This window comes from Dermacentor andersoni, chromosome 7 (assembly GCF_023375885.2).
Source record: "Dermacentor andersoni chromosome 7, qqDerAnde1_hic_scaffold, whole genome shotgun sequence".
In the NCBI taxonomy this organism is placed as follows: Eukaryota; Metazoa; Arthropoda; class Arachnida; order Ixodida; family Ixodidae; genus Dermacentor; species Dermacentor andersoni.
Genome location: NC_092820.1, coordinates 105,975,128 through 106,000,868, shown reverse-complemented (window position 1 = coordinate 106,000,868; position 25,741 = coordinate 105,975,128). Strand labels below are relative to the sequence as shown.

General features: G+C 47.3%; 1 protein-coding gene across 3 annotated transcripts in view; it reads right to left on the bottom strand.

Annotated features, from left to right (window-relative positions):
* Nucleotides 1–1,305: 1,305 nt before the first annotated feature.
* l(2)dtl (WD40 domain-containing protein denticleless) overlaps nt 1,306–25,741 on the bottom strand; it is a 46,383-nt gene continuing 21,947 nt past the window's right edge. Inside the window, exons 11-16 of one of the 3 annotated variants that reach the window (XM_055072554.2) lie at nt 21,100–21,212; nt 19,925–20,014; nt 19,169–19,271; nt 11,356–11,531; nt 8,268–8,633; nt 1,306–3,661 (exon numbers count right to left, since the gene is read on the bottom strand). In XM_055072554.2, the coding sequence (XP_054928529.1) occupies nt 3,593–3,661; nt 8,268–8,633; nt 11,356–11,531; nt 19,169–19,271; nt 19,925–20,014; nt 21,100–21,212 (917 nt within the window). In that variant the 3' untranslated portion in view covers nt 1,306–3,592. Of the gene's footprint in view, nt 3,662–8,267; nt 8,634–11,355; nt 11,532–13,914; nt 15,391–19,168; nt 19,272–19,924; nt 20,015–21,099; nt 21,213–25,741 lie in introns of those variants that run through there. The other 2 variants (XR_008613155.2, XM_050181972.3) reach the window with 2 other exon arrangements.

Below are 25,741 nucleotides of genomic sequence, written 5' to 3'. Positions count from 1 at the left end.
ATGATGCCAGGGTTAGCGCAGAGTATGAAGTCTATTTCATTTCTAGTCTCGCCATTCGGGTTCCTCCACGTCCACTTCCGGTTATCCTGCTTGCAGAAGGTATTCATTATCTGCAAATTATCACTTCTACAAACTCTTATTAACTCTCCCCTGCTATTCCTATACCCTACGCAATATTCCCCCACTGACTTGTCTCCAGCCGGCTTCTTGCCTAACCTGGCACTGAAGTCGCCCATCGGTATACTGTATTTTGTTTTCACTCTACCCATCGCCGATTCCACGTCTTCATAGAAGCTTTCGACTTACTGGTCATCATGACTGGATCAAGGTGCGTAGACCTGTACAACCTTCAATGTGTACCTTTTAAGTTTCACAAGACCTGCCACTGTCTCGTTGGTGCTATAGAATTCCTGTGTTACCAGCTATATCCTTATTTAGCAGGAATCCAACTCCAGTTCTAATCTCTCTGCTAAGCCCCGGTAGCCCAGGACGTGCCTGCTTTTTAGCACTGTATATGCTTCTTTTGGCCTCCTAACTTCACTGAGCCCTATTATATCCCATTTAATGCCTGCGAATTCCTCCAATAGCACTGCTAGACTCGCCTCACTAGATAACATTCTAGTGTTAAACGTTGCCAGGTTGAGATTCCAATGGCGGCCTGTCTGGATCCAAGGAGTCTTAGCACCCTCTGCTGCATCACAGGTCTGACCGCCGCCATGGTCAGTTCCTTCGCAGCTGCTGGGGACTGGGGGCCAGGGTTTGATTGTTGTATTCATATAGGAGGTTGTCTCCAAGTACTGCACCAGGGTGGCCAATCCTGCTCTAGTGAGGGAGTGCGTTACCGGTTCTGGTCACCGGGATCAGGCCGCACTCCAGGCCTGTTTATGCAATGTTATCAACACGCATATTTTTTTTTTATCCGTTGGAAAAGTGCGTGGCACCGGGATTTGAACCACGGTCCTCTTGCATGCGACGTGGATGCTCTACCTCTACGCCATCGCTGCATCCTTACATTACGGCATGGCGTTTAAGATGGGCTGTGCTGCTCCTCTATGTTGCACCGAATAAATATGAAAGTGGGAGATATACAGCACTTTATCTGGTTTTGCGGGTGTTTCACTCTGGGGGGAAGGGCTTCTCGAAAGCATGTGAACCAGACGACTCAGGGGTGACAGATGTGGACTACAGTAGGTGACAAATTTTGCAATGAGCAGTGAACACAAATGAACATAAAGCAAGACACATTTCCAATGCCATGGAAGTTCACAGGGGCAATTTTTTGGCACAAACATTGATGCAGACAAAAGCAGATTCTTTATGTTTATTGTCACATGCAGTAATGAAAACATTTATGGAACAAATGTTACTGCGCAAGCAAAACTTGTTTACTTGTGCAGGCACAAAATGAATGACATGAGCACATAAAAGAATGCAATGTTTAAAACTGATAGGTGAATAAGACACTATCTTGTGGGACAGTGTTAACACAACTTCACTTGTATGACATTTCTTTTACAGTAATGCAGACCAATATGCTGAAAGATCAGTCAAACCCTCTCAAACAAGGGAAATCTTATCAGTATTACATGTATACTGAATTTCAGAACACTGAGAAGCTGCAAGATGGCAAAATATTTGTTTACATAGGACAAAGGTTGGATCCACAGCTGATAGATCGAACTCCACGTAACACCAATAGACTGCATGATATGGCTCGCTTGCACGGAACAAAGAAATAAAGAAGATTTCCTTGCACCATGCATGTGTATTACATGGATTCCCAACAACACAGCTGTACACAAAGACACGCTATGAAGACATGCTATGCCCCACAGCACCTCAAAAAATATTTTCGCATCAATATGCTGGTGCAATATGCGTGGTTGTATGTATGCTGGTCAGAAAACACCATTTCACAACTTCGGGACACTCTTCACACAGTCGATGTCTTTCTTCATAAATGAGCAACTTTGGGGGGCACACAAAGTTGGGCATTTTTTAATGGTAAAGTTAACGTAACTTAAGATTCACAATTATGAAGTAAATAAAGCTTGCAGTTATTTTGCGAGCTTGCTATACATTAATTTTACTGCATTATTCTACAGCACAACATGCTGTTTAATTCGGACAAGTTAGACGTCGAGCTTACGTATGGACACCACGAGGGACCAGAAACATGCGGAGCACTTTTCATCGTGATTTAGCGCAATCCAGCTTGACTTACTCAATCTTGATTGGCTCCTTTGCGCAAGCTGTGAGAGGGAGCCCATCGCAGTTGAGAAATTCAATCGCAATTGAAAGTGCCCAGTGTGACCCGGATTTAAGATGATGCACTTGTCAGACTGCCATCGCTGTCACAATCGCAGAAATTTCACAGTGCTTGCTATTCTGGAGAACCTTAGTGCCAAATTTTTGGACAATTTCTGTGTTAACTGAGGGAAAGTGCTTGCACGCCAATTTTGACGAAACTACAAAAAGCGCTTTGAAAGATTTATACTGTAAAAGTATGTTGCTGCATTGATCATAATTTTCTTTGCGTCTTTGAAAATTTCTTTCTCAGATAAGGATATTTTTCATGCATGACAAAAAATCGGGAATTACGCTTTTGTTGCAAATCCCTACCTGCAGGTGCCGTAGAAATAAATGGGAGATGTGAAAACTATTGCTGAAAAGCTACAAATTACCAGTACTTAGGCAGTTAGTGCATTATAAGGCCACTTGCTGTAACCAGCTGTGGCTTTTACCAAGTTTCAGGCAAAAAAACACAGTAGTATCTATTTTAGAACTTTTAAGCCTTTTAAGACAAACCTTGATATGTCAAAACACGGGTCATGACCCTGTGAACAAGCTCTCTGATCCAGTCCAACATAATACACTTACCAACATTGCACAATGAACAACCAATGCCACAGTCTATGTACTCATGTGCAAGGACTGCGCCCCTAAACATCGATGCCACCCAATATGTATGCAGGTGCTATCAACTGAAACACACTGTTCACATTTTGTGTGAAAAGCCCAGCAGATTTTTCATCGTGCAACCTTACATGTGGCACATCCGAGCCAGCATATTTAAAAAGAAAAGCGACCCTTATACAAGAATACACAGTAACTGTACCTACAGCACTACAAGAAAGGGAAGGTCAAGAAAACGGTATTCTAAATGCCATACCAGAGCACCCACGTTATATGCCGCAACGTGAAATTTTAAAACAATAAAAACACTAAGACACGAAGCCTCCTTGCTTTTCTTTTCCATATCATCAAAAACAGTCTTTAGCTCAAAGAATTCGTTGTCGTTGGCTGGTGCTGCCATATACATGTCACATAAAAGTTCGTCATAAAAACACAAGGGGTAAAAACAATGCAACAAAGTACTACACTTCTCATTTTGTTCACTAGGTAAAGTTGGCACTCTGTTTGGCCCGACATTAAAATTGCAGGGAGGCTTGTCGAGCATACAGTCGTCAGTCCACTCCAGCAGTGAGGAGGTAACTCCTGTTGACCTGTTTGCAACAGTGGCAGTGAGTGGCTAGCCAGCAGGGAAAACTGGCACGAGCAGCGATGATGCGAGCCAGGCGTTGCTCTGTTGTCAACGTTTGAAGAAAGATGTTATTTGCTGCTGCGTGCTCAGCAGCACCCTCTTTGCCTTGCTCTTTCCCTGCACATTAACAAGAACAGAAGATTGCACAAGCTTAATGCTTTTTTCACATCTGGAAGCATACACACACTTTTGTACTGTTTAACATCGATACAGCAAACACGAACATAACAAATCATTGTACATAATGACATACATAAGTATAAACTATAGATGGCCACATTTTATTTCTGTAGATATTCTATTGCCATAATGAAGCTGAAGATGCTAGATCTGAGGCAACATCGGTTGCAGGAAAATGCATACAGTAGAACCTCGTTTGGGCTCACCCTGAAGTAGAAAACTTCGCATACGAAGAGCTCATGTTCCTGGGCCACATCACCAACAAGTTTGGAGTTCGTCCTGACCCACAGAAAACAGCTGCGATAGTGAAATTTCGGCAGTGCCTCCAGAGGAAAGCAGCGTGCAGATTCCTTGGCCTCTGTGCCTACTATAGCTCCTTTGTTAAGGACTTCTTTCGCATCGGCGAGGCATTGACCCATCTCACAAAATCAGACATCAAATTCACGTGGCAAACGCCGCAAGCCAAAGCACTCCAAGAGCTTAAATGACGCCTGCAGTAACCACCAGTACTTGCCCACTTCGACAAAAATGCTGACACTGAAATCCATACCAACGCAAACAGGGTTGGCCCTTGTGCCGTGCTAGTCCGAAGGAAAGACAGGCTTCAAAGGGTCAGAGCTTACGCTAGCAGCTCACTATTGAAAGTGGAAGCCAATTATGCTACGACGGAAAAAGAATGACATGCCATCATTTCGGCTACCGCATTGTTTTGACCTTACCCATATAGTAAGCCCTTCAAAATTGTCAGCAGCCATCGCACATTGTGTTGGCTGGCAAATTTAAAGGACCCTTCAGGGCGCCTAACATAGTGGAACCTTAGATTGCAAGAATTTGATGTGACCATGGTGTACAAATCCAGACACAAGGACTCTGATGCCTGCTGCCTCTCTCGCATCCCCATCAACCCGCTACCAAAAGACGACTAAGACGAGGACACCTTCCTGGGGACAATAAGCGCCGACAACTTTGGTGAACAGCAGTGAGCAGACCCGGAGCTATGAAGCCTTGCCGAGTACTTCGAAAGCAAAATCAACTTTGTCCTGAGGGTACTTAAGTGTGGTTTGTCTTCATTTTCACTACAGAGCCACGTCCCCATAAAGAACAATTCTTCCCTGCAGACTACCTTCTCTTTGTGCCCACAGCACTGTGGCCAGAAGTCCTGTACGCCCTGCATAATGATCAGACAGCTGGGCACCTCCCGTACGCTCGCAAGAATACAAGAAAAGTACTATTGGCTGCGCCTGAGTGCCGATGTCGCCCAATATGTCAAGACATGCAGGGACTGTAAATGATGCAAGACACCAGCAATAAGGCCAGTGGGACTGCTACAACCAATTGAGCCTCCTTGCCGACCATTACAACAAATCGGGATGCACTCAGTGGGGCCATTTCTGACAGCAACATCCAGGAATAAGTGGATCGTCTTGTCTACCGACTACCTAACCCGCTGCTTTACCTGCTGGTGCAGCTTTACCAGAATCGCTACAAGCAACTTGAAACAGCACATTCTGAACATTTGCACGTCTTGGCCAAAAATGATTTCGCTTAATTGGTCCATTACTCGCAAGCCAATGCGCCAATGTTGTGTGCACGCTTGAAAAAAGTTCACACCCTTTGGGGTGCATCTTGTTCCCAAACGATCATTGTCAGTGTCTTGCTTGTATTTCCTTTCTTGAAAACTCTGCACTCGCTACTTTCCTGGACGCATATGCCACTCATGACCTGGAAATACTGGGCGCACAGCATTAGGAAAAAAAAAAAAAAATAGAAAGGCACAGAAGATAGATGACTATATTTTAGGGAGAACATGAGCCCGAAAGGTTGCAAACATTTGTTAGACGGCGATAATACCGACTGAACAGTTGCATATCAGCATGGCATGGCACCGACTGCCAATGAAAATTGACAGGAAGGACCACTGACAGGCTGGACCATTGAAGGCACCAAACTATAGTTTCTTTTGCATACACCCAATGGCATTTCTTTTTAAAGGGACACTAAAGGTTACCAGAAAGTCAAGTTAAAGTGGTAGAGCAATGTTCTAGAACGTCTAAGGCGTCAACATAATCGCGAACAGAGCTTTAGTAACCGAGAAATTGAGGTAAATGCATGACACGATTTGAGACCCCCCAGCGACATTCCGGTACTAGCCCGATGACGAAAGCACTCCTCATAATTTGTGTTACTAATACTCAACTACCCGTATTAAAAATATAATTTCATTCGATTATAAGACGGAATAAAATGCTACTTGTCTACGTCTATTCGATTCTAAGAAAAAATTACATTTTGACGTTACCCTTCAGTAGTATGGGCGGTCGAAAGGTTTCGTTTTCGCTCGACTCTGCGCCGCGCACGCTTTGGAGTTTCAGTAGTTTCGTTATCGCGGCGTGCTGTGCGGGTTCTGCTGGCTCGCGAAACTTTCATTTGGAACAAGCAGCGAGAATGCCACGTCCATGTGATATCGTGGGAAGCCCTCGTTGCTTTCCCGCTCCGGAGAGCCGGTGTCGAGGCCGCCGTCGTAGAACGCAACGACGCCGGCTGCGCGAGCCCTCAGCAGCAGGTCGCGCTCGTCAGTGCTCAAATCGCTGAAGTTGAGCCCAGCATCGCGATCCAATCTGTCGTTGTCAGGGTCCATTGCGACGAACGTCGAAGTTTGCGTCATAGAGTGAAGTACCAGCTTGTGGTCGCGCGTTTCTCCTTCCGCTAGCCACCTCACTCCCGCTTTCGCTCTGCTGTCGGCTCTGTCTTGGCTATTTTTCTGGCCGCGCGTTTGCGTTTTGCGCAGAAAAGACGTAGCGCCGTCTGCGGACGCCGTTCTACTCACCGATGGCGCAACGTCACTATGAGACCATGATGTCAGTACTCCTCGATAGGAGGGCGGGCGATTTGAACTGCGCTAGAGGTACGCGGACACTTCAGAACGCATTTTCTCTTAAAGTAAGTCTCTCCTTGGCACGAAACAAGCGTTTCGAGGTTTCTGGGATGGTATTTCAACAGTCCAAGTTGACTTAATAGTAACCTTTAGTGTCCCTTTAAGACAATATCTTCCCTAGTGAATTACCTCCACTTTTTCACATCAAGAATCTGGGTTTGTAGCTTTTATCATGGGCAATCCTGAAGATAGTGCTGTCTAAAAATGCGAGTCCATCATGAAAGCATTGCGGTATAAGACAATTTAAGCAGTCTGATGCTCCTCCAACTTCCCTCACACAAGGGGTGGGGTGCGATACTCCATCCTATTCTCAGGAAGACATTGTCTTTGACGAACATCAACTAGAGGCCGAACCACCTTCCAACTTTTTCTCAATGCATATGCTGTTACGTTTCGCCTACAACGCGCGGTATAGCCGGCGCGGATGCAACGGACGCCGGGGCTTCGTTCAAAGCGGCGGACATTTTGGCCCGTTCGGAGCTGCCGCAAAGCCTCCCCGCCAAGCGCGTCCAGGCGTGTTTCAGTGCCACGTGTCTTCGTGTGTGTGTGTGTGCCCACGCTTGTCAAAGCGCGGCAGCCGGGGAGAGGAGCTCCCCAAGTGTGAAGCGAGGAGGTCTGACAGGCGCCAGCTTGGCGATGCGTCACTACACTCGTCTCAACGTGTCTCTCAGTCTGTCCGTACCCGCCGTCACGTGGTCTCGTCACGAGGCCTTCCTCTTGCCCTCAACTCCGAGAGTATAAGAGCAGCTGCCCCCGGACGCCAAGAGAGAGAGGCTCTGATTTCTTCTGTTGAGTAACGTGCACTCCCGTCTCTCCACTTCGGTCGACCTGACCGGCCGCTCTTTTGCGATGTTAGAATAAACAAGTTGTTCTGTTACCAGTCGACTCATGCTTTGCCGGGACCTTCGGATGCTTCCAGTGCCCCAGGCCGCCAGGCCAACGCTACCCTTGGGGCTTGCGACCCATTTGCAACAACGGGCGTCAGCACAGAGGTTACAACAACTCGTGCCAGTGGTGCGATTCCAACAATGCTTATATAATGAGTATCGAATACAACGAAAGTATTACGCGGAAGACAATTTACGCAGGTAGCTGAATGAATACTGCCAGGGTTTACGTGCTCACACTTGTTAGATATCATAGCTACGAATGCATAGCCTGTTTGGTTCGCTGACATCTGCTTGTACTGTGAATATAAAAAAATATGTGAGCTCTAACTATACATACCTTATACTTGCTTCAATCAGCAATGTAGCACCCGGATAGGGTGCAAAAAAGTTTGAAATAACCAAAGATCTCGTAAAACATGAACCATTTAAAAATGTACACAAAATGTAATGCACCGTCGAGAACTTTGGGGTTTGCGTGAGTTAACTGGAATTTCGAGTGAGCAGGCAAGCTTGCATTATCTCGAGCCGACTGTACCTGTGCAAGTATGACTTTCCAAGGACGAACTACCCCGAACAAAATTTTTGCTGCAAGGGAGACGAGGCCAAATAGTGGCGCGCTTTGTCAACAACAGATAATTCATCAGAAAAGAAATAATAAAGAAAACACTGAATATTTGACCGCGGTTTAACCTTCTTGTACCACTATCTCAACACATACCTTGTCAACAGCAGAGAGCGTCTGTCTCTTGAAGAGCCTTGTCATGACCTTGTGCTGCTTGCGGCTGCGCGATGCGCTTGGAGCGGACAACTTCGTCTCGGAAGACGCCGCAGGCCGTGGCGGCGTTTCTAGCGCCTGCAGTGGCCAGTTTTCCAGGTCGCACGCCGTCGAGTCTGGCACACTGGCGTCTTTCTCTGTGCCATTTTCGAGGGCGTTGAGGTGGGGAAGCAAGCGCCGCTGAGGTAGGTTAAATGCGTTGTCGACCTTCTTTCTCGGGGAGAGCACGAGATCGGCAGGAGGAGACGGGCGTGGCAGCGAGTCACCATCCGGCGACACTGCATCGCACTCCACGCGTGGACCGTGCCCCTGTAAAAATGATGTGCATAAGAGTTGGTGACCACGGTTATTCGTTTGCAGAGTAGAAATTAAAAAGAATCCTGCAAGACAGATTGTGTATCGTTTGCTCTTATAGCATGGTACGGTTTGTAGAGATGCATCAGGTGCAATGACAGCACCAACCTGGGAATAACACGTAGCTCACAGCACGAAAAGAGGGAAACAAAGAAAAGCTAGGGAAAACACGAGCGCAGTCTCCAACTCAAGATTAATATATTAAAGTCGTGATTCGATGGTTCTGTTGACCTGGATCTATGAATTTTGTGATGACAGAGACCATGCACCGGAAAAAAAGAAAGAAGACGTTAAAATTGAGTAAATGCTGTGGTACAGGAGGATTTCATTAATTAGAGTTTTCAGTTATTTCGATCTTGACCGAAGGTCTCGGCCGGCGCCCACGCATTTCTATGGGCCTAAACATTTGTTACTTCGATCCTAAGATTGCCATTCACCAGATAATTTAACCTTGACGAGTCAGCAATCCCACACCTGACCCCTATTGTGACACCAATAACAGCCTCTTTACCAGAGCTAAGGGGAGAGTGAATGCTTTGAACAGACGTCATCTCCAGTCGGAAATGGCTATTTTCAGCCCACCCAGGAAGATGTTCAAGCAATAGCGGTACCTCACAATGTCTGATTGTGGTACTTACCAGATTCTAACGTCACCGTTTCCTTTTATAAGAAAATTTGACCAAAAATTGCCCGCGCGGTACAATCGTATACGAAACCAAAACCACCCTCACGGCGCTCACACGATTTACCAGACAACACGGCTGTATTGCAGCGTAGCTGATGTAGAGAAAAGTGTGGCAAAGCTGACTTTAGGAATCCCGGTGCCATTGTAAAAAAATCGGGAGCATGTTAGACTTCTTTGTTTAGGAGATTCAACAGTAAAATAGTTTTCTGCTTTGGATACACTGAAAGTCGGTGTGTGCTTGACTCGGGGGTATGTTAGACTTGGGCAAATACATCGAAATGAATTAGCGGTGTGTCTTGGCATTCTTTTTTTCATCTTGTTTAATTCACCGAAACAGACTGGTGGGCTAGTTGGTATTGCATGTTAATACAGTCAAACCTCGATATATCGAACACGGATATATCGAATTATTGCGTATATCGAACAATTTCTATATCACATGGAAAATCGCATGCATTTTTAATTCTTTATTTCGAATGGGGCCGGATGTAAAATGGGTATATCGAACTCCGCCGCCCCAGACCAAGTGCGCTCTGTTGACAGGAGGCGAGCTTTCCCGCAACACTCTCGAAGATAGCGGCGGCGCGATCGGCGTTGCAGACTGCTGCGTACGACAGCTGCCCACATCGGTTGCGCCGAGGGCGCCATTTGAACGTAGCGGCGTACACACGCGGCGGCTTGGAGCCAGCACGGCCGCCTCGATCACGCGCGCACCTATGCGCGCACGGCGGGGCAAGCCGCCTCGATCACGCGCGCACGGCGAGGCTTGCCCCCGCCGTGCACGCGTGATCGAGGCGGCCGTGGAGCCAGTTGGAGCGCTTTGTCCGTGCTGAGCCACACATCATGTGCATTGCGGACGTCGTTGGCGGTGACGACAGCACCGGAACAGTGGCGGAGTTAACAGACGTGGAGATCGCGGCAGTAGTGACTGCTGAGCGGCCAAACGAAGACGCTGCCGAGGCTGATCCAGCAAGCGCTGTTGTTGCCCCGCTCCCGACTGCAACTGAGGCTGTAGCTGCTTTGGCCGTTGTACGCCGCTACTGCGGCGCAATAGAAGGCACTGGACTGTCTCTTGTGGACCGTTTGGACTATGTTGAGGACGCCGTGGTCAAGCACGCGGTTGCCAATATGAAGCAGGCTACGCTGCTTCAGTACTTTCAGCGAACTAAATAAATACTTTGTTTGAAGCTTCATGTGAGTATCTATTGCGCCACGATTGGTTCATTGATTGATTTGCGCTAGTTTCTGACGCATTTTCTGCGTGATTTTATATATCGAATTCTGGCTATATCGAACTATTTTGCGATCCCCGCGCTGTTCGATATATCGAGGTTCGACTGTAGTTTTCAATGCGAAGAAACGCACAACATGAAAGAAGGGTGTGTCCTGTGTGCCTTCTTTCGTGTTGTGCGTTTCATTGCGCTAAAAACAATGAACTTGTTTAATTCGACCAGCCGAATAGTTGAATCAATTTCATCGGTCTTGTCAGGGTCGAATTAACGGAAGTCCACCATATTTCATCACGAGCTACCATTCTTGCTTGAATATCTGCCCCTGGCAGGCCGAACATCCGATGTTTTCGGGCAGCTGCTGGCATGTGTTCGACATGTTCTCTGTGCCCCGAGCTATGCCAAGACAGACGTCGCTAAACGGGCTACCATTGGGATCAAGTGCCCACGTGTTGACCAGTTAAATTTGGATCACTTGGCAAAGGTCAATTTTAAGGTTAAAATGAGAGTTTAGGCCGATAGAGATGTATAGGCGCTGGTCGGGATCGTATAAACCGTAAAATCCAGTTACCGGAAGTCTACTGTACTTGAAAAACCAAATTGTAGGTAATTGATTCGCAACCAAATTATTCAAAAATTCACTATTCAATTCAACTATTCCAGTATGTTCACACCTTTTGCTTTCACCTCAGCAGATGGCTGGCAAATTTACACACAAATGTTTTGAGCCAACGGCCACTGAACTTTTTTGAACGGTACTTACCCAAGCCCCCGGTGTCGTGCTGGCAGCACCAGTTAGCCTGCGCTTGGTGGGCGGTGTGAGCCAGTCAGCCACCGACGCCTTCCTCCTCGTCGGTGTCCGAAGGCTGCACGTGGAAGGGTGTGGAGGTACAAGCCGGGACGAACTGGGTGATGCGCTGACCGGTGGATCTGCGCTCTCTGCAAGACAGGTTTGGCTCGTAGAGCTTCAAGCTGCATTAACCTAGGAGTGCGCAAACAGTTACTTCTTAAAAAAAAAAAAATTATCGAGCCCAAATGGAGTGGTAAATCGCACTAAGACAGGAAGAACAGCAGCAGACAGGACAACAGAGCTGAATACCGAGTCTGAATTGAAAACCAAAGGCGCATTCCGATCGGCGAATGACAAAGGTTGCGCAGCGAACTGCAGCTGGCAAGCAAAGTGCCACTCGTGGAGCCAGATGTTCACATTGGCTAACGTGACTTGGCCGTCGTCGCACCAAGAAATCCCGTAAATGGAGTTGTTCACGTCTGCGCGAACCGCCGCTGCGACGTAAAGCAAGTGTCAGGGCACACAGACATCCTGCTGCTGCGCCACTGATTGGTACAGCAGCTTAGCCATTTGAATTGCACGACTTAACCATTGAGAAGCGAGCTGCTGACACAAACAGCCTCTTTTCAACAACAGCAACCATTCGGAACCAACTTGGTCGCACGACCTTCCGGATTTGTGAATGAGTTCGAAGCTAGCACAGAAGAGAAGCGAATGGGGGGGGGCAGAGGTATTGTTTTTGCCTTGCATAGTAAGCAATGTGAATGTATGCCATGATTCAAATATTGCAAGTTGATTGGAAATAACTGCAAACAGTGCACATACAAAACCATAAGAGGCTGCTGAGATTAAATGTGTGACTCGGGATGTATCAGCTGTTCGTTGGTAGCTTGTAGCAATGCACTTTAACAATGAGCTGAACAGTAATAGTATGCACTAACCGCCAATTGCAAATTTGCATCTCTTGACGAGCACTGCTGTTGAAAATGTGACGACGCAGTAAATGTTACCTAAAATATGCACTACAAGGTTCTCTCTTGTTTCGTAAGTGGTGAAAAAAATTCCAACGCTCGCATGGCAGTGTGCAAGGGCGATACCAGGGTCGTTCGATACTTTATATCTGGTCATGAAACTTCCCAGAAAATTTCATGCAGGGACAGAAGGTGGGCCCAGAGGCGCTGGCATAAATAGAAAGTAAACAATCTGCCATGCCAGATGGCTGGGCTGTGCAATCCTGCAAATCTTTCAGGAGGAAAGGCACCTCTCCCACATTTATTTCAGCATGCTTGTAGAGTGAACATCTGACTGGAACATTTCGCAAAATAATTTTATGTGTGATGCGTTTGTGTTTAAATTATACACAGCACTGTCTTATGATTGACGTCACCCGTCTAGTAGTAGCCTTCCTTGCACAAACTGTTTCGTTTGGCTGTTTTTATTTGCACTTTGTCTAGTTATTTGGATAAGTCAGTCATATTTGGTTAGCTAGATCAGTGTTACTTATTAGTTGATTACGTAATATGTCAACTATATTTGCTTAGTTATTCTAGTTAGCTAGGTTATATTGTTATTTCAGTTAGATACCTTAGTTAATCAGTCGGTTAGGTTTGTTCAATTAGTTAATTAGATTTGTTAGTTACTTTATTTATTTAGTTTGCTTATTGTAGTTTGTTACGTTACTTGTTATTGAGTTTAGCTGGTTAATGCAGATTAGTAAGTTAGGTTAGTTAGTTATTGGTTTGATAATTAGTTTAGCAATTACCTGTTTGGTTAGTTACTCAGTTGGTTAGCTTTGCTAGTTTGAAATGCAAGATTTTTTTACACGCAATTACATAAAAGCGCAATGTGAACTTGCTCTGTAGTCTGTTCCTAATGATAGAGTAGTCCAAACTGTACAATTTGAATTTGATACCTAGCAGCATTTCGAAACTTTCGTAGGGAACACAGTGGCAGAGCAAACAACTCGTCTGGCTTTCCCTACCGAATATAATATGGCACTGCTTCACTGAAATGCAATGCCTGCTGCCTCATAGCGCTGATCATCCTGTGCGATTTGAGCGGAATAAAAGTGGACAAAAAGGTAACCTGCTGCAGGTAAGAACCGAATCCACATCATGAACGTGATGCTTTTACCAATTATGCTACTGTGGCGGCCATTGTCCCAAACAGTTTTCTCAATGGCAATCTTGTAGTGCTTAGCAAGTGCTGCTTTCCACTTTTCTTCCAGAATACAAAAGGATTTTCCATCTTTACAGCAGGTGGTCTCTGTGAGTTATCGTGAGTTCCTAGAGGCCAATCTGCGAGACAGATAAAAGTTAAGACCGTGCATCGAGTGACTCTACACCGCTCCACACGGCCATCGGTGTAGCACTTGTTTACCATGATCAGCGCAGACAGTAAAGTGCCTTTTCACTGTTGGGTTTGGCATCATTTGCTGCCTGTTGTAGGTTCTCAAACCAGGAGGCCCACGACAAGACTGCTTGCGCGATGCCCTCCCTCTTCCCTCCCTCTTCCCTCCGTCTGTGTACGTCTGCCGTCCATGTAAATGGCATCTGCAGTTGGGTGGTCAGCACACTAGTAACACAACATTTTCGAGATCGCTATGTAAATGCAAAGCTAGTGTTGTGACGGTTTGAACGATGCAACTAGAACAGATGCGAGTGCTTACGAATGGTGTTGAGACGAGGGGCCACCGTGCGCTGTTTAGCAAAAATGGTGCCTATGAACAATCATCCTATATGCTCACTTTCATTGCTTTGTCAACTTCTCTGGGTGTTGTGTGACCGGTATAGATTTGTGCTGAAGCCAAACGGGCTGGACAGGGTGGCTGTGATGAAAATTCGCTGCAGGCCAATGTAATATTCGGCCAATGCCGAAAGCTTGTCGCTAACAGGTTTCTTGGGTGTGGCTCATCAGTGACCCGTTGAAAGATCACACGTACGGGGCTACACTGATGGCTGTTGAAGTGACGTTTGGGTCTGCATGTGACCAGCCTGCAACTACCATGCATACGTGTGTCAATTCGCTCGTGTGCTTAAGCCCACGTGCTGGCAGAAAGCTCCGAAATGCTCAAATCCGCGCGCGTGAACGCTGAACCCATGTGTGTGCTACAATCTGCGTGCCTTTCGGTGGCCAATTGGCCCTATCTCCATATGTGCATCCATGCATTTCATGCATTCTATACGCGCTGCTTTTGTTGTTCCATCTGTCTGCATTTCGTTAGCTGTTTAAATTCGTCCCGCCAACCTGGTTGAACCTTGTACCAACAGAAATCATGCGCCATAGGAATGCTGCGCGATAAGGCACTGGCATGGGAAAAGACAGCGCAAACGGAGCGGCCATCCAACTTGGCACACCCAGCCTCGGCAGAGCTAGCGAAGACGTGCCCTCGCCTGGCCCTCCCACCCACCCCCTAAGGCACGCTTGATCCCGTTACCGTACAAAACCGACACAGGTGGCACACAAGAAATCTGCAGCATTTCTTCGTACACTCTATGTTTAAGTGAGAGTACCTGCCACCTACAGTGTTGCCAATTCAGGAGACACTGTGCTACATATTTGCCCACATGTTTGTTACTGTTGAGAGTCACACACCTAAATCAGCGCACATGCAAATAAATGCTCAAAGGAGAGAATGTGAAATCAAAGCAACATATTGTGGATCAGAACGCTACAGGTGAAAAGGAAACATTACTGAGAAATGTGACAAATGACTCTGCAAAAAGAAAAAGAAAAAGAAAAAAAAAGAACTCCTAATTTCTTATGCCAAGCATAGGTGGTCACCCAGACACTGATGGCAGATGGTACCATAGAGTGAAAGCATATAGCAAGTAATACTCAAAACATGTAAGTTGTTGTCTAGACAGAAGACCGCAAAGTGATGCATACCGCTATATCCATTCCTTCACGGCTTCGCAAGCAGCAGACATGGCATTGCGCAAGAGCATCGCTGGGTGCCGCGCTGCAGTCATGAGTCAAAGGAGTGCAGAAACCGTCGGTAACAGTGACCTTGTCGGGGGCGTGCAGGGGCATGCAAGAGGTTGCAACAAGCATCAAAGGTTGCACAGATTAAAAAAAAAAAAAAGGCTGCATGGGTCAACAGAGCATTGGTGAAAAAGCAGCAAGCAGCCACCGAAAGCCGATGGCATCAAGAGGCCGAGAAACTCGAGGTCAGCTGCATACTGCAAAAGGGCAAGTCAGATGCAGTTGACAGACAGGCAGGGATTTGGAGGGCCCAAATGCACAGACAGATAGGACGGCAGCAACAAGAAACCCAACGTATTCACTCGAATCCAGGCCAACGACCAAAATTGTCAAGGCTGGGAAGCACTGTCACGTTGTAGTTACGGTAAAGAAGCAATCAGTGCCAAAACTGCGTCACGAATCTTTTTCTTTACCGAGTGAACTAGTGCCAAGAAAGACAAGCAACGCTCGGGGCATAACGGCAGCAGCGAGCACGATTGTCGAATTGTGATCTACGGGTCAAATGTGCCAACTATTTAAACACGACTCATTCTACATTCCAGTGTGGTCGCTGGTGCTCACCTGTTATATGGTGCTCACCGCGAAAAATTACCCTAATATCCAAACAACAAAACTTATGTCTACAAAAAACCCTGTTAGTGCGACAGATTTACGAGGAACTTCAATGTAAACTACAAACTACCCTATTTACTGGTGTAATGAACACATTCGCATAGTGAACGCACCCCCAGATTAGTCTCGAAAAAGTCGGCGTAATGAATGCACCCTCAACTTTGCTACTGTGCAGTCCCACGATCGAACAGCTGTGCTGTCGTTTTTCGGAGAGATTACAATCTTTCGACTCTTGCACATGTGTTTAAAGCAAGCACACTTAATGCTTAATGCATCCTTTCCGCCAGTGCCGGCGCAAGGGCACCTCATAGATGCGATAGCGGAAAAAACGCAACTGGCTCTCTGCAACGTACGCAGTTTACTTCCTTTATGCTGACGTAATAAGAGAGAGCTCGCGGGATGCGCGACCGGGCATGGCGCAGGGGAGACTCGGAGAAGGGGTGGCCGGCACTTGGTCGACACAGTCGGCATAGTGTCGAATTTGCAAGTCTGTGGCTCACTTTTCTGCCAGCCTTGGGTTTCGACGTGTATGACAGGCCTTAAGTCCAGTCATACGCCTGCTGCAGGATGCAGAGTTTATCGGCTCACAAAACGTAAACACTTCCCGGACACCAATAATAAACTTCGACATGCCAACAAGCAGGCCGTTTGAGGAGAGAGACGCACACAGCGTGCTTGTCGAAAAGGGTGTGCACTTCAACGTGATGTTTGCGATAACGACAGACGGCTGGAAGCGCCATGCGAGGACGAGCTGGGGCGCGATCGGAGATCGCTGTTTGGAGCGCACATTCAGTTTCGCTGCGCCGACTTCGCCCGGCTGGCTCGTTGGTTATTTATTCTATGGTGGAACCATGACGTGGATGAAGCGGCCAGCGACCTGAACGGCAGGTCTGGCGGTTCCGATGCAGAGTTAACTTTTGGTTTGAAAATGGTACGCATGTATTTTTACTGCAAAGAGAAATTATCTAATGCATGTTTCAAGTCATTACTGCCTTACTTTTCAATTTTTGCTGTTTTGAAGATGACTTCATGAAATTTACACCGCATAATGACTGCACCCCCCAACTTTGGTTTGGTATATTGGGAAAAAAAGAGCGTTCATTACGCGGGTAAAGGCGGTAATTCTCTGCATGGCTTGGAAACCCAAATCACGAAAAGACTAACAGTGAAAAGAACCCTGCAGTACACGTGCCCATCATGCTTTATTAAAACAAACCTTGTACTGCAATCCACTGCTGCTATTCCCACCAGCCAGAATGAACCATGGCACACTGTGTGTGCTCGAAGGTTCTCCACATTTCAAGAAAAATTTAGCAAGTTTCTTTTGAACCTTATTCGATCCGAGAAGCAAGAGCTTTCGCTCAAGTTGGGCAACTAAGCGGGTCCTCTGCAGCGTCGTGTGAACAAATGATGCTACAGATGCCGTCTATGTGTCGCAGCGCATCAGCAAATGTGGTAGCCACATGTGCAGCAACTTTGGCGTTGTCGCCTTTGTCTGAAGTCACAGCGGTGTGGGCACGAGGCAATGCCGCCTCGATGGCATCATCCAGTGACACCTTGCCTCGCCGCAGACAGCAACATTGTCATCAGCCTTAACGTACTCGTTGAAGGTCGTGGTGAGGTTTTAACTCTTGAAATACCTAGTCTGTGACGAATTCTGCATCAGCCTCGAGCATGCAGCTCCATGCCGCTTTTCCGCCTCTTCGATGATATTCAGCTTACTGCAGAGTAACAGAACTGCTCGCTTTCGGGACATCATGCGTAGGCGTTGCTCGACACAACCCAGAACTTCTCAGCTAACTGCTGTTTGCCACGATCACGACAAAGAACCTGTGCAAAAACTTCTATGCACAACCTTGTTGGTGATCTGCCGCTGTGGTAGTAGGAACCTGCAAGGAGAGAAACTCTTCTCCAGCACGACAAGAGGCGACGCCAGCGAGAAGTGAGAGAGGAAGTGATTGTGGAAAAGAAAAGATGCTACAGCTGACTCTCATTACAACGGACCCTGATAATCCGGCAAAAACCGTCCTTTTTATCCGAAGTCCATAATATCCAAGACACCTCACTTCCAAAACTTTCGTCGCGATGTTTAACTTCATTGCAAAGAGTGAGTGACAAACGTCCAAAGTAAAAAACAAGGAAGTCACAATATCGCTCGAAAGGCGAAGCATTGATTGTGATAGCAAATTAAGCAAGATAGGTGTGGCAGCAGCAGTGAGCGAATTGACTTTCGTGCGGTCTCTCGCTTCAAAGCGAACTAAGCGTCGAAAGCACAGCACATATGAAGCTACTGGCACTAAGCGCACTTTGTCCACTTCGCAAGCCACTTTCAAGATGTGGCGCCCGCCCGGCCGTGTCGTTAACAGAAGCCACCGGAGTAGAACCCCGTCTCTTTCCCTTGCCACCCCCGTGCCTCACGCACAATATATTGAGCCGTGATCGTCGGCTGACCCTCGCAAGTCGGTTGCTAGCCTGTGTCGACACGGTGCAAGTCCGTTTTATGCACCAAATTTTGACAAAGATTGCCACTAATTTCGCCCACTGTAGCCGACAGTCCGTTGTAGCACGGTCCGTTAGAAGCGAACTTTGTCGCATTAATACAATGGGTAGAGCAAACTAAGCTTGAAATATGGTCCGTTGTAACGAGCATAGACTTTATTTCGGCATAGGCGGCTGCTGCGGAGGGAAGAGAAACAAACACCGAGACAAGGCAGGAGCGAACCATTTTAGCGGGGTCAAGCGCTCTGCATGCGAAGGGGGCCCCTACCGAAGGAGAAGATACGGTACGAGGAAAGTGGCCCACGGCACCTTCGTTTGCCGCTTGGTCCCGCACTTCACGTGGGTCATCTTATAATGTGGCTTAGGCGTAACATCGTGTCTGATAACCAAGGTACTTAATGTACTGCTTTTATGGGAACTTAGCCGAGACTGCGCTAATCCGTCGTAAAACCCGGGTCGTCGCGAAACTGGGGGACGTATAACCGGGTTGCCACTGTACACAGAAGTGTGCTATCAGATGCCTGTGAAATGAATGTGGAGTGAGCATGCATCTGTGTACTCGTGAGTGAGCACGCTGACCAATGGTCTCCTAACTGGCAGTTACGGTCAAGAACAGGACAGTTTCGAAAGACAATGCAGCGAGAGCCTGCCTACGTGCGCAAGCCACGGGATTGCAACAACTGCAACATACCTATAAATGTGAAGACCTCAGCACGTGTACAGTCCACCGCCGTGTCTTCCCCGCCTGCTGCATCCCAGAGCAGCACCCGAAAGTCATCCCCGCAAGTGGCCAACTGTAAAGAGAACGCACATACACAAAACAAGCAAGGTCAACGACAGTGGCAGAGAGTCACGGTGAAGTTGTTGTAGTGCTAGTAATAAACTCGGATCATGTTCAAACCAAATGGTAGCGCGGCAGGCGCTGCTGTGAAGCCACACCTACAAGCGAAATTTGCACGCAACTAGCACCCTAAATTTACTATTCAATTTTTTAAATTTCTGGCACAGGTTACAAGCACTAAAATATAGTACCAGGCTTTTTCATTGTTATTGCTGGTAAAAAAAATTACCTGACACCATAGAAATGCTAGAAAAACCTACGATGCCAAGCAGAGCTTGGGCAAGGATCTTCAAGTAGTGTTGCTAGCAATATTGCCTTTGTGCACTACCTGGCTTACCGTGCCTTTAAGGCTGGCCTATTGCAAGTCCAAGAGTGTAATTAAAAAAGTGACAGAAGCAGCCCAAATTACTTTACAGAAAACCAGCAGGCATGTGCACATTTTTGTCCACCTCTTCTTTTTAACATGTTCTGTTCTTCAATACCAATCAGGCCTGTCTAACCACGTTGGACAAAGGACAGGCGGTGACACCGCCTTCAAAAATTGTAGCACCAGAAATGGAGCTGGGCACACTGGAAGGGGGAGGGGGTGAAGGAGAGGCTACTCACCCTGGCTGGGTGAGAGGCGTCCCAGGCAAGTACGGCCACTTCACCTTCGTGGCCGGGAAGCCGCAGCTTGGGAAACCCTGGAGAGCCCACCTGAACATGGTATGGGTGCCACAATGATTACTGTGTAATTCGCATAGTTGAGAATAATCACTAGCGAAAATATAGATACTAAACAATAAGTGTTAAAGGATCACAAAGCAAAGCTTTCTTTTCCTCTGAGTGGCGTTTTTTGTAGTTCCCACGGCAGATATATTTGTCCATACATACGTATATACAGTAGAACCTTGTCAAATCGTACCCGCTCAAGCCGTAGTTTCGCATTAAATGTAGTTGAGACAAACCCCCTACTCGGTTACCCTTTAGTACCTGCTTAAGCTGTAGCGGTACATTGTGTACCTGCCAGTCATTGCGAACTATTCACGCGATGTGCTTGATCGCCGAGTCAGAGATGCCTGTGAGCGAAATGCTTTGCCACGGGTCCAATAATTGCGTGCGTGATGTGCTTGGTTGCGAATTCCGAAACAGCAAGTGACGAAAGGCTTAACCGCGCATTTGATGATTCTGCGCGTGAAGCTTGGTCGCAAAGTCTGCGTCGCCGACGCTCTGAATGCTTAGCTCCGGCACACCCACAAACGGAGGGATCAGCCCGCTACTGTAATGCCTGCGTAGTGCCAGTTTTGACACTCTTCGAGATTACGGAGAGTGGAGACTGTTCAGAGCTTGCGATGTGCAAACAGCCGAGCAGACAATGCGAGAGCTGCACCAATAGCGATCCGCGCTGGAGTCACGTGGTGGGCATGGCCAATCGCAGACTCCAGCATGACCTTCAATCATTTGTTCTTTCTGCGGCTGTTTCTCTATGGAGAAGATAGCTGAAGCGTCAAATTTGAAGACGGAGAAATGCGCTTTCCAATGAGACCAAGATGGCAGCGCTCGGTTACACCATTCCACAGATCTCGTGTCTTCAAAAAACGCTGTTCTTTCGTGATTTCCGCGTAATTTTTCACCACCCTGACTGACGAGACATCTTTTAGAGCACTTACACGTGGTTTTTCAGGGATGATATTTTTACAGAAAAAGAGTTATAGAAACTAAAAATGCGATTTTCAAAAAATAAAATTTTTTTTTGACCATTTCTCGCGATGCGAAAGCCACATCCCCCCTTAAAAACTCACCTGCCAAATGTACGCTGCCGAGTCCGAAGAGCCACTGGCCAGGTAACGGCCATCGCAGCTCAGGGCCAGCTTGACATAGAAGCTCTTTATACTGTGTCCACAGTAAGTCCTCACTGTGTAGATGGCAAAAAGAGCCCGGCCAACACTCACTTACTGTACTCCATTTTATCAATAGTAGGCCACATTACAAAGGCTAGAGGGAGACATTTGTCCCTGCTAGCATCAGCAACCACAAAATAGTTACATGTGTAAGATGCAGGTATGAATCATGTGATTCAATGTTAATTCTTGTGCGTTCATGTCGCAATATGTGGACACCCTTTTTTACAAAGGCATCGCAGATCTGAAACTTATTTACCACCAAACAAGCAGAGCTATGTGTCTGCAACCAGCCACCGCGCTGCACTGCTTGACCTTGTAACCTAAATATGGCGTGTCATATACGGCCTCGACGTTTAGGCCTAACCAGTGCTGCTTGGCCAGGTATCGGTGCCTGTGAAGCTGAGAAACCATATTCCCGGTGAAAGCGAGCACAGGAAACAACTTGAATGGCACGCTCTTCACGACTGCCGTATTTTTTAACAACACCGTGCTCGAGGATCATGTCAGAAAATTTAAGCCAGACACCTTACGCCGTCCATAACTTCCGAGCACCGTTTATGGATTTATGTTTGAAGAATTGGCCATGTCAGAGAAATAGGTTGGCGACTATAAATGAATCAGCCTTTAGCTTATCTTGGCTATGAGCTAGCGATGCGACTTGCTCACTGAAACCAGAACCGCAGATTACTGGGTTTTAAACATACATTAGTTTGTTTCGAACACTTAGAAAACTTCAAATACCAAAGCTCCGGCGAAAATGGATATTGAATAGCACTTTATTCTACAGAATATTTGCACAAGGTTAATTTACTAATACCGCTGAAACAGTTTTTCTCTATAGTGTCCCTTTAACAATAAATCACTGTACACATGTTCGTACCAATAACACGTCTGGACCCTCCGTCTTCTTTGCTTTCACTAGGGTTGTGCATATACAGTAGGCTATCTTTAATTCAAGTACAGTTGATTCAATCCCAACCGAAATTCCCGGCAGGCATGTTCAGAGTTTCGTTATTTCGATCCTAAAATTGCCAGTTGCCAAATGACTCCAACACGACCAGTCAGCATGCACGCATCTGACCCCTATGGTGACCCCATATAGCAACCCCTTTATGGCAGTGTCTGTCTCTGCAGAGCTTAGAACATCGTAGATGTGTTGGACATATGTCATCTCCCCTTGCAAACGCCTACTTACAGCCCACCCTAGGAAGATATTCAAGCAATAAAAGTAGCTCACAATGCCCGTTTACAGTATATAGTAAAACCTCGTCAATTCGAACTTGGTTAATTCAAAATCCCAGATAATTAGAACGCTTTCTGCAGCCCCGTATTTTCCAATGTCAATTTGACCAGATAATTCGAACCGGTGGCCTAGGCTAACCCGGTCAATTCGAAGATTTGGGCTGCTATGCGGCAACTCCCGATCCCCATTTCACTGCAAACCCGACGAAACGACGGCCATTCGGAGCCGCGAGGCGATGCCACGTAGCAATCACGATTATTTATAGACGATGCGCCCGACCTGTAGTACTGCTAGCACAAAAACCAGTCCACGCCCCGCGCACCTGCAGAGAAGAAGACGTGCTTCACTGCAACGCAGGGGGCATACAGTCGAACCCGACTATATCGAACTCGTTTACATCAAATTATTCTATATATCGAACAATTTCTGGTCACGGGATAGTTACAATGAGTATATATAGCAAAAATTACGCTTACATCGAACAAATATTGCAGTGACTCCCGATATATCGAACGTCAAGTGGTGGAAAAGTGCCCCCAGAAGTTGGCTTTCCCTCGTGGTAGCGGGGTAACCCGGCGGCACGGCTCCATCCAACCGCTCTCCCTACCGTGACCGCGCTGCCTCAGGCTGTTCGGGCGAGCCGTCGACACTCCCCCCTGTCGCGCATAGTGAAGTCTATTATCCTCCCTCTTTCTCTATCATCTTTCACTTCCCACTCCCTCTACCCTGACGACGCTTCGCCGTGCTCCCTCACGGGTTGCAGAATCAAGCGTCCTTCCTTTCTTTAGATCACTATCTATCGACACTCCCCAGCAGAATATGATCCTGGCTGGCCTACAGCGCTTGCTCAGACAGCCAATCAGAGGCTCTTGTGCTCTCTTCGTGCAAGATGGCGAAAGTGCGAGTTGTCTGGCTGCTTCTGTGGTTTATCGTGTTTGCGCCTTGTGGGCCTTCTCCCGCAGTGTTGCCGTGATTAAGCGGTAGAATTCGCCTTTCATCGTGAAGCTCGAAATCATAAGTCGCGTCGAACGCGATGAGAAGTTGGATGTCCCCGCAGCGTGCAAGATTCCGAGGAGCATTCTCGGCACGATTAGGGCTAAAGTGGCCAGACTCGCAACCCGGTGCCCATGGCGCCCGACGCCGACGCACGGCCGTGTAGGAGGGGTTCTTCATATGTGCCGGTTTCCGCGTGCTCGGTGATGAGTGTAAATTCTGATGAATGCGACGAAGCCGTTGCCGGTGTTGCCGAAGTTTGGAGCGAGCTGTCAAAATTTGCGGGACATTCGAATCAACGGTAGACGAGTTTGTGAGTGCAGATGGTGTCGCGACCACGGTAGAGCCCGGAAACGAAGACTACATCGCTGAAATCGTACTGAGCACAAATGCAAGTAGGCACATTGAGGAAACCAACTACGGTCGTTTGCTCACATCCTCCGAAGTGATTGGTGCACTCGCATTAGTCTGGTGCTTCTGCGTGAATGCGGAAGGTTGCGGCCTCAGCTGCTCCGACTCCTTAGACAATGTAGGGAAGTGCGTGCGTCGCAGGCAGCGAAATTGCCCAAGCAGAAGAAAATGCAGGACTAATTTATGCGAAACGAAGCTAGTTTCTTCAATAAAGTGATTTTATATATAGTATGTGCTTTTATGACATCCAATTATTTAGCAGGCTTACATCGAATTATGCTCTATATCGAACTGATAGGCGTTTTCTTGCGAGTTTGATATAGCCGGGTTTGACTGTACCGGTTTTTGTCATGTGCTCTCGTCCCCCACTCTGCACGCTCCTCGCAGCCACAGCATCAGCGTGTATTCCTTGCTGCTTCCACTGGCTGCCGTTCGCCCATTCTCTCTTCGCATCTGCGGTGACATGTGCGCGCAATGCCGGTCTGAGCCATGTCTTTGTGTGCGGTGGTTAGGGGTGTTGCAGCTAGCGTGGCGTTTTTTTTCTGAACTGTGCAGAAGTGCCAGTGAACGAAGATGCCAAAGTATAAGACTTTAACACTGCAGCAGAAGTTCCGCTTGATCCAAGAAGCAGGTAAGAACACGTGTTCCAAGACCGAGCTGGCTGAAAGGCACAGCGTGCCCCTCTCGACATTGTCCACAATATCGAAGAACAAGTCAAAGGTACTGGAGGCCTACAGCAAGACATTCTTCGAAGCGGTTGCTAGTACGGGCTCCCACGTACCGAGATGTGGAATCTGCTTTACTTCGCTGGCTGCAGAAAGCAAACGCAGCCCGCTTTTCTGTCAATGGAATGATACTGCGGGAGAAGGCCAACGACTTGGCTCTACAACTTGGGCACGAAGAGTTCAAGTGTAGCAATGGATGGTTCAGCCATTTTAAAGAGCGATATAATTTGACCTTTGTAACCATCAGTGGCAAGAGCGGCAGTGCAAACGAGAGCGTCATCAACGACTGGAAGGAACACACATTGGCTCTGTTGCTTAGCGAGTACGGTGCAGACGATGTGTACAACCTTGACGAGGCAGCCCTTTTTTACAAGACGCTGCCCACAAAAGCGTTCGCAGCAAAGGACACTGAGGTCAAAGGTCGAAAGCAGGGCAAAGAAAGAATTACCATTCTGTTTGGCATGAACATGTTCAGTAAACACTAACTGTCGCTAATAGTAGTTGGAAAGAGTGGGAAGCCTAACTGCTTTAAAAATGCACGGCTATCGCCAAGGGATGAGCTTATCTACCGGCACAACAAGAAAGCCTGGGTCACAGGTGCAATATCTGGAGATTACGTTCGGCAGATGGACCGCAAGTTCTCGGACATAGGCAGGAATGTACTCTTTGTTGTTGATAATTGCCCGGTGCATGGCGACATCCCACACCTTAAAGCTATCAGGATGGTATTTCTTCCTCCGAACACCACGTCGACCTCGCAGCCAATGGACCAAGGCGTCATTCATCACACGAGGAAGACTTACTGCCACCACATGCTCAAGCGCATGCTCCTTGGTTACGATAATGGCAAGGAGTTCTCCATCGACCTCCTCGGGGCCATTTGTCTTATTGTGTATGCATGGAAGCAAGTGGAACCCACTTTGATCATGTGGTGTTTTGAACATACTGGCTTCTCCAAGGAAAGCACCGCCGATGCTGATGCTGACTATTCATGTGCACTTGAAGAAGGAGCCGAGCATTGCGACCGCATCAATGCACTCTGCGCAGAGGACAGCGTATCCGGTGCGGTCGGCTTTGCCAACTATCTGAACTGTGAAAATGATCAACAAACGTGCTACTCAGCCTTGGAGAGTGAAGCTACCGCTGATGCGATCATGTACGATGCAAC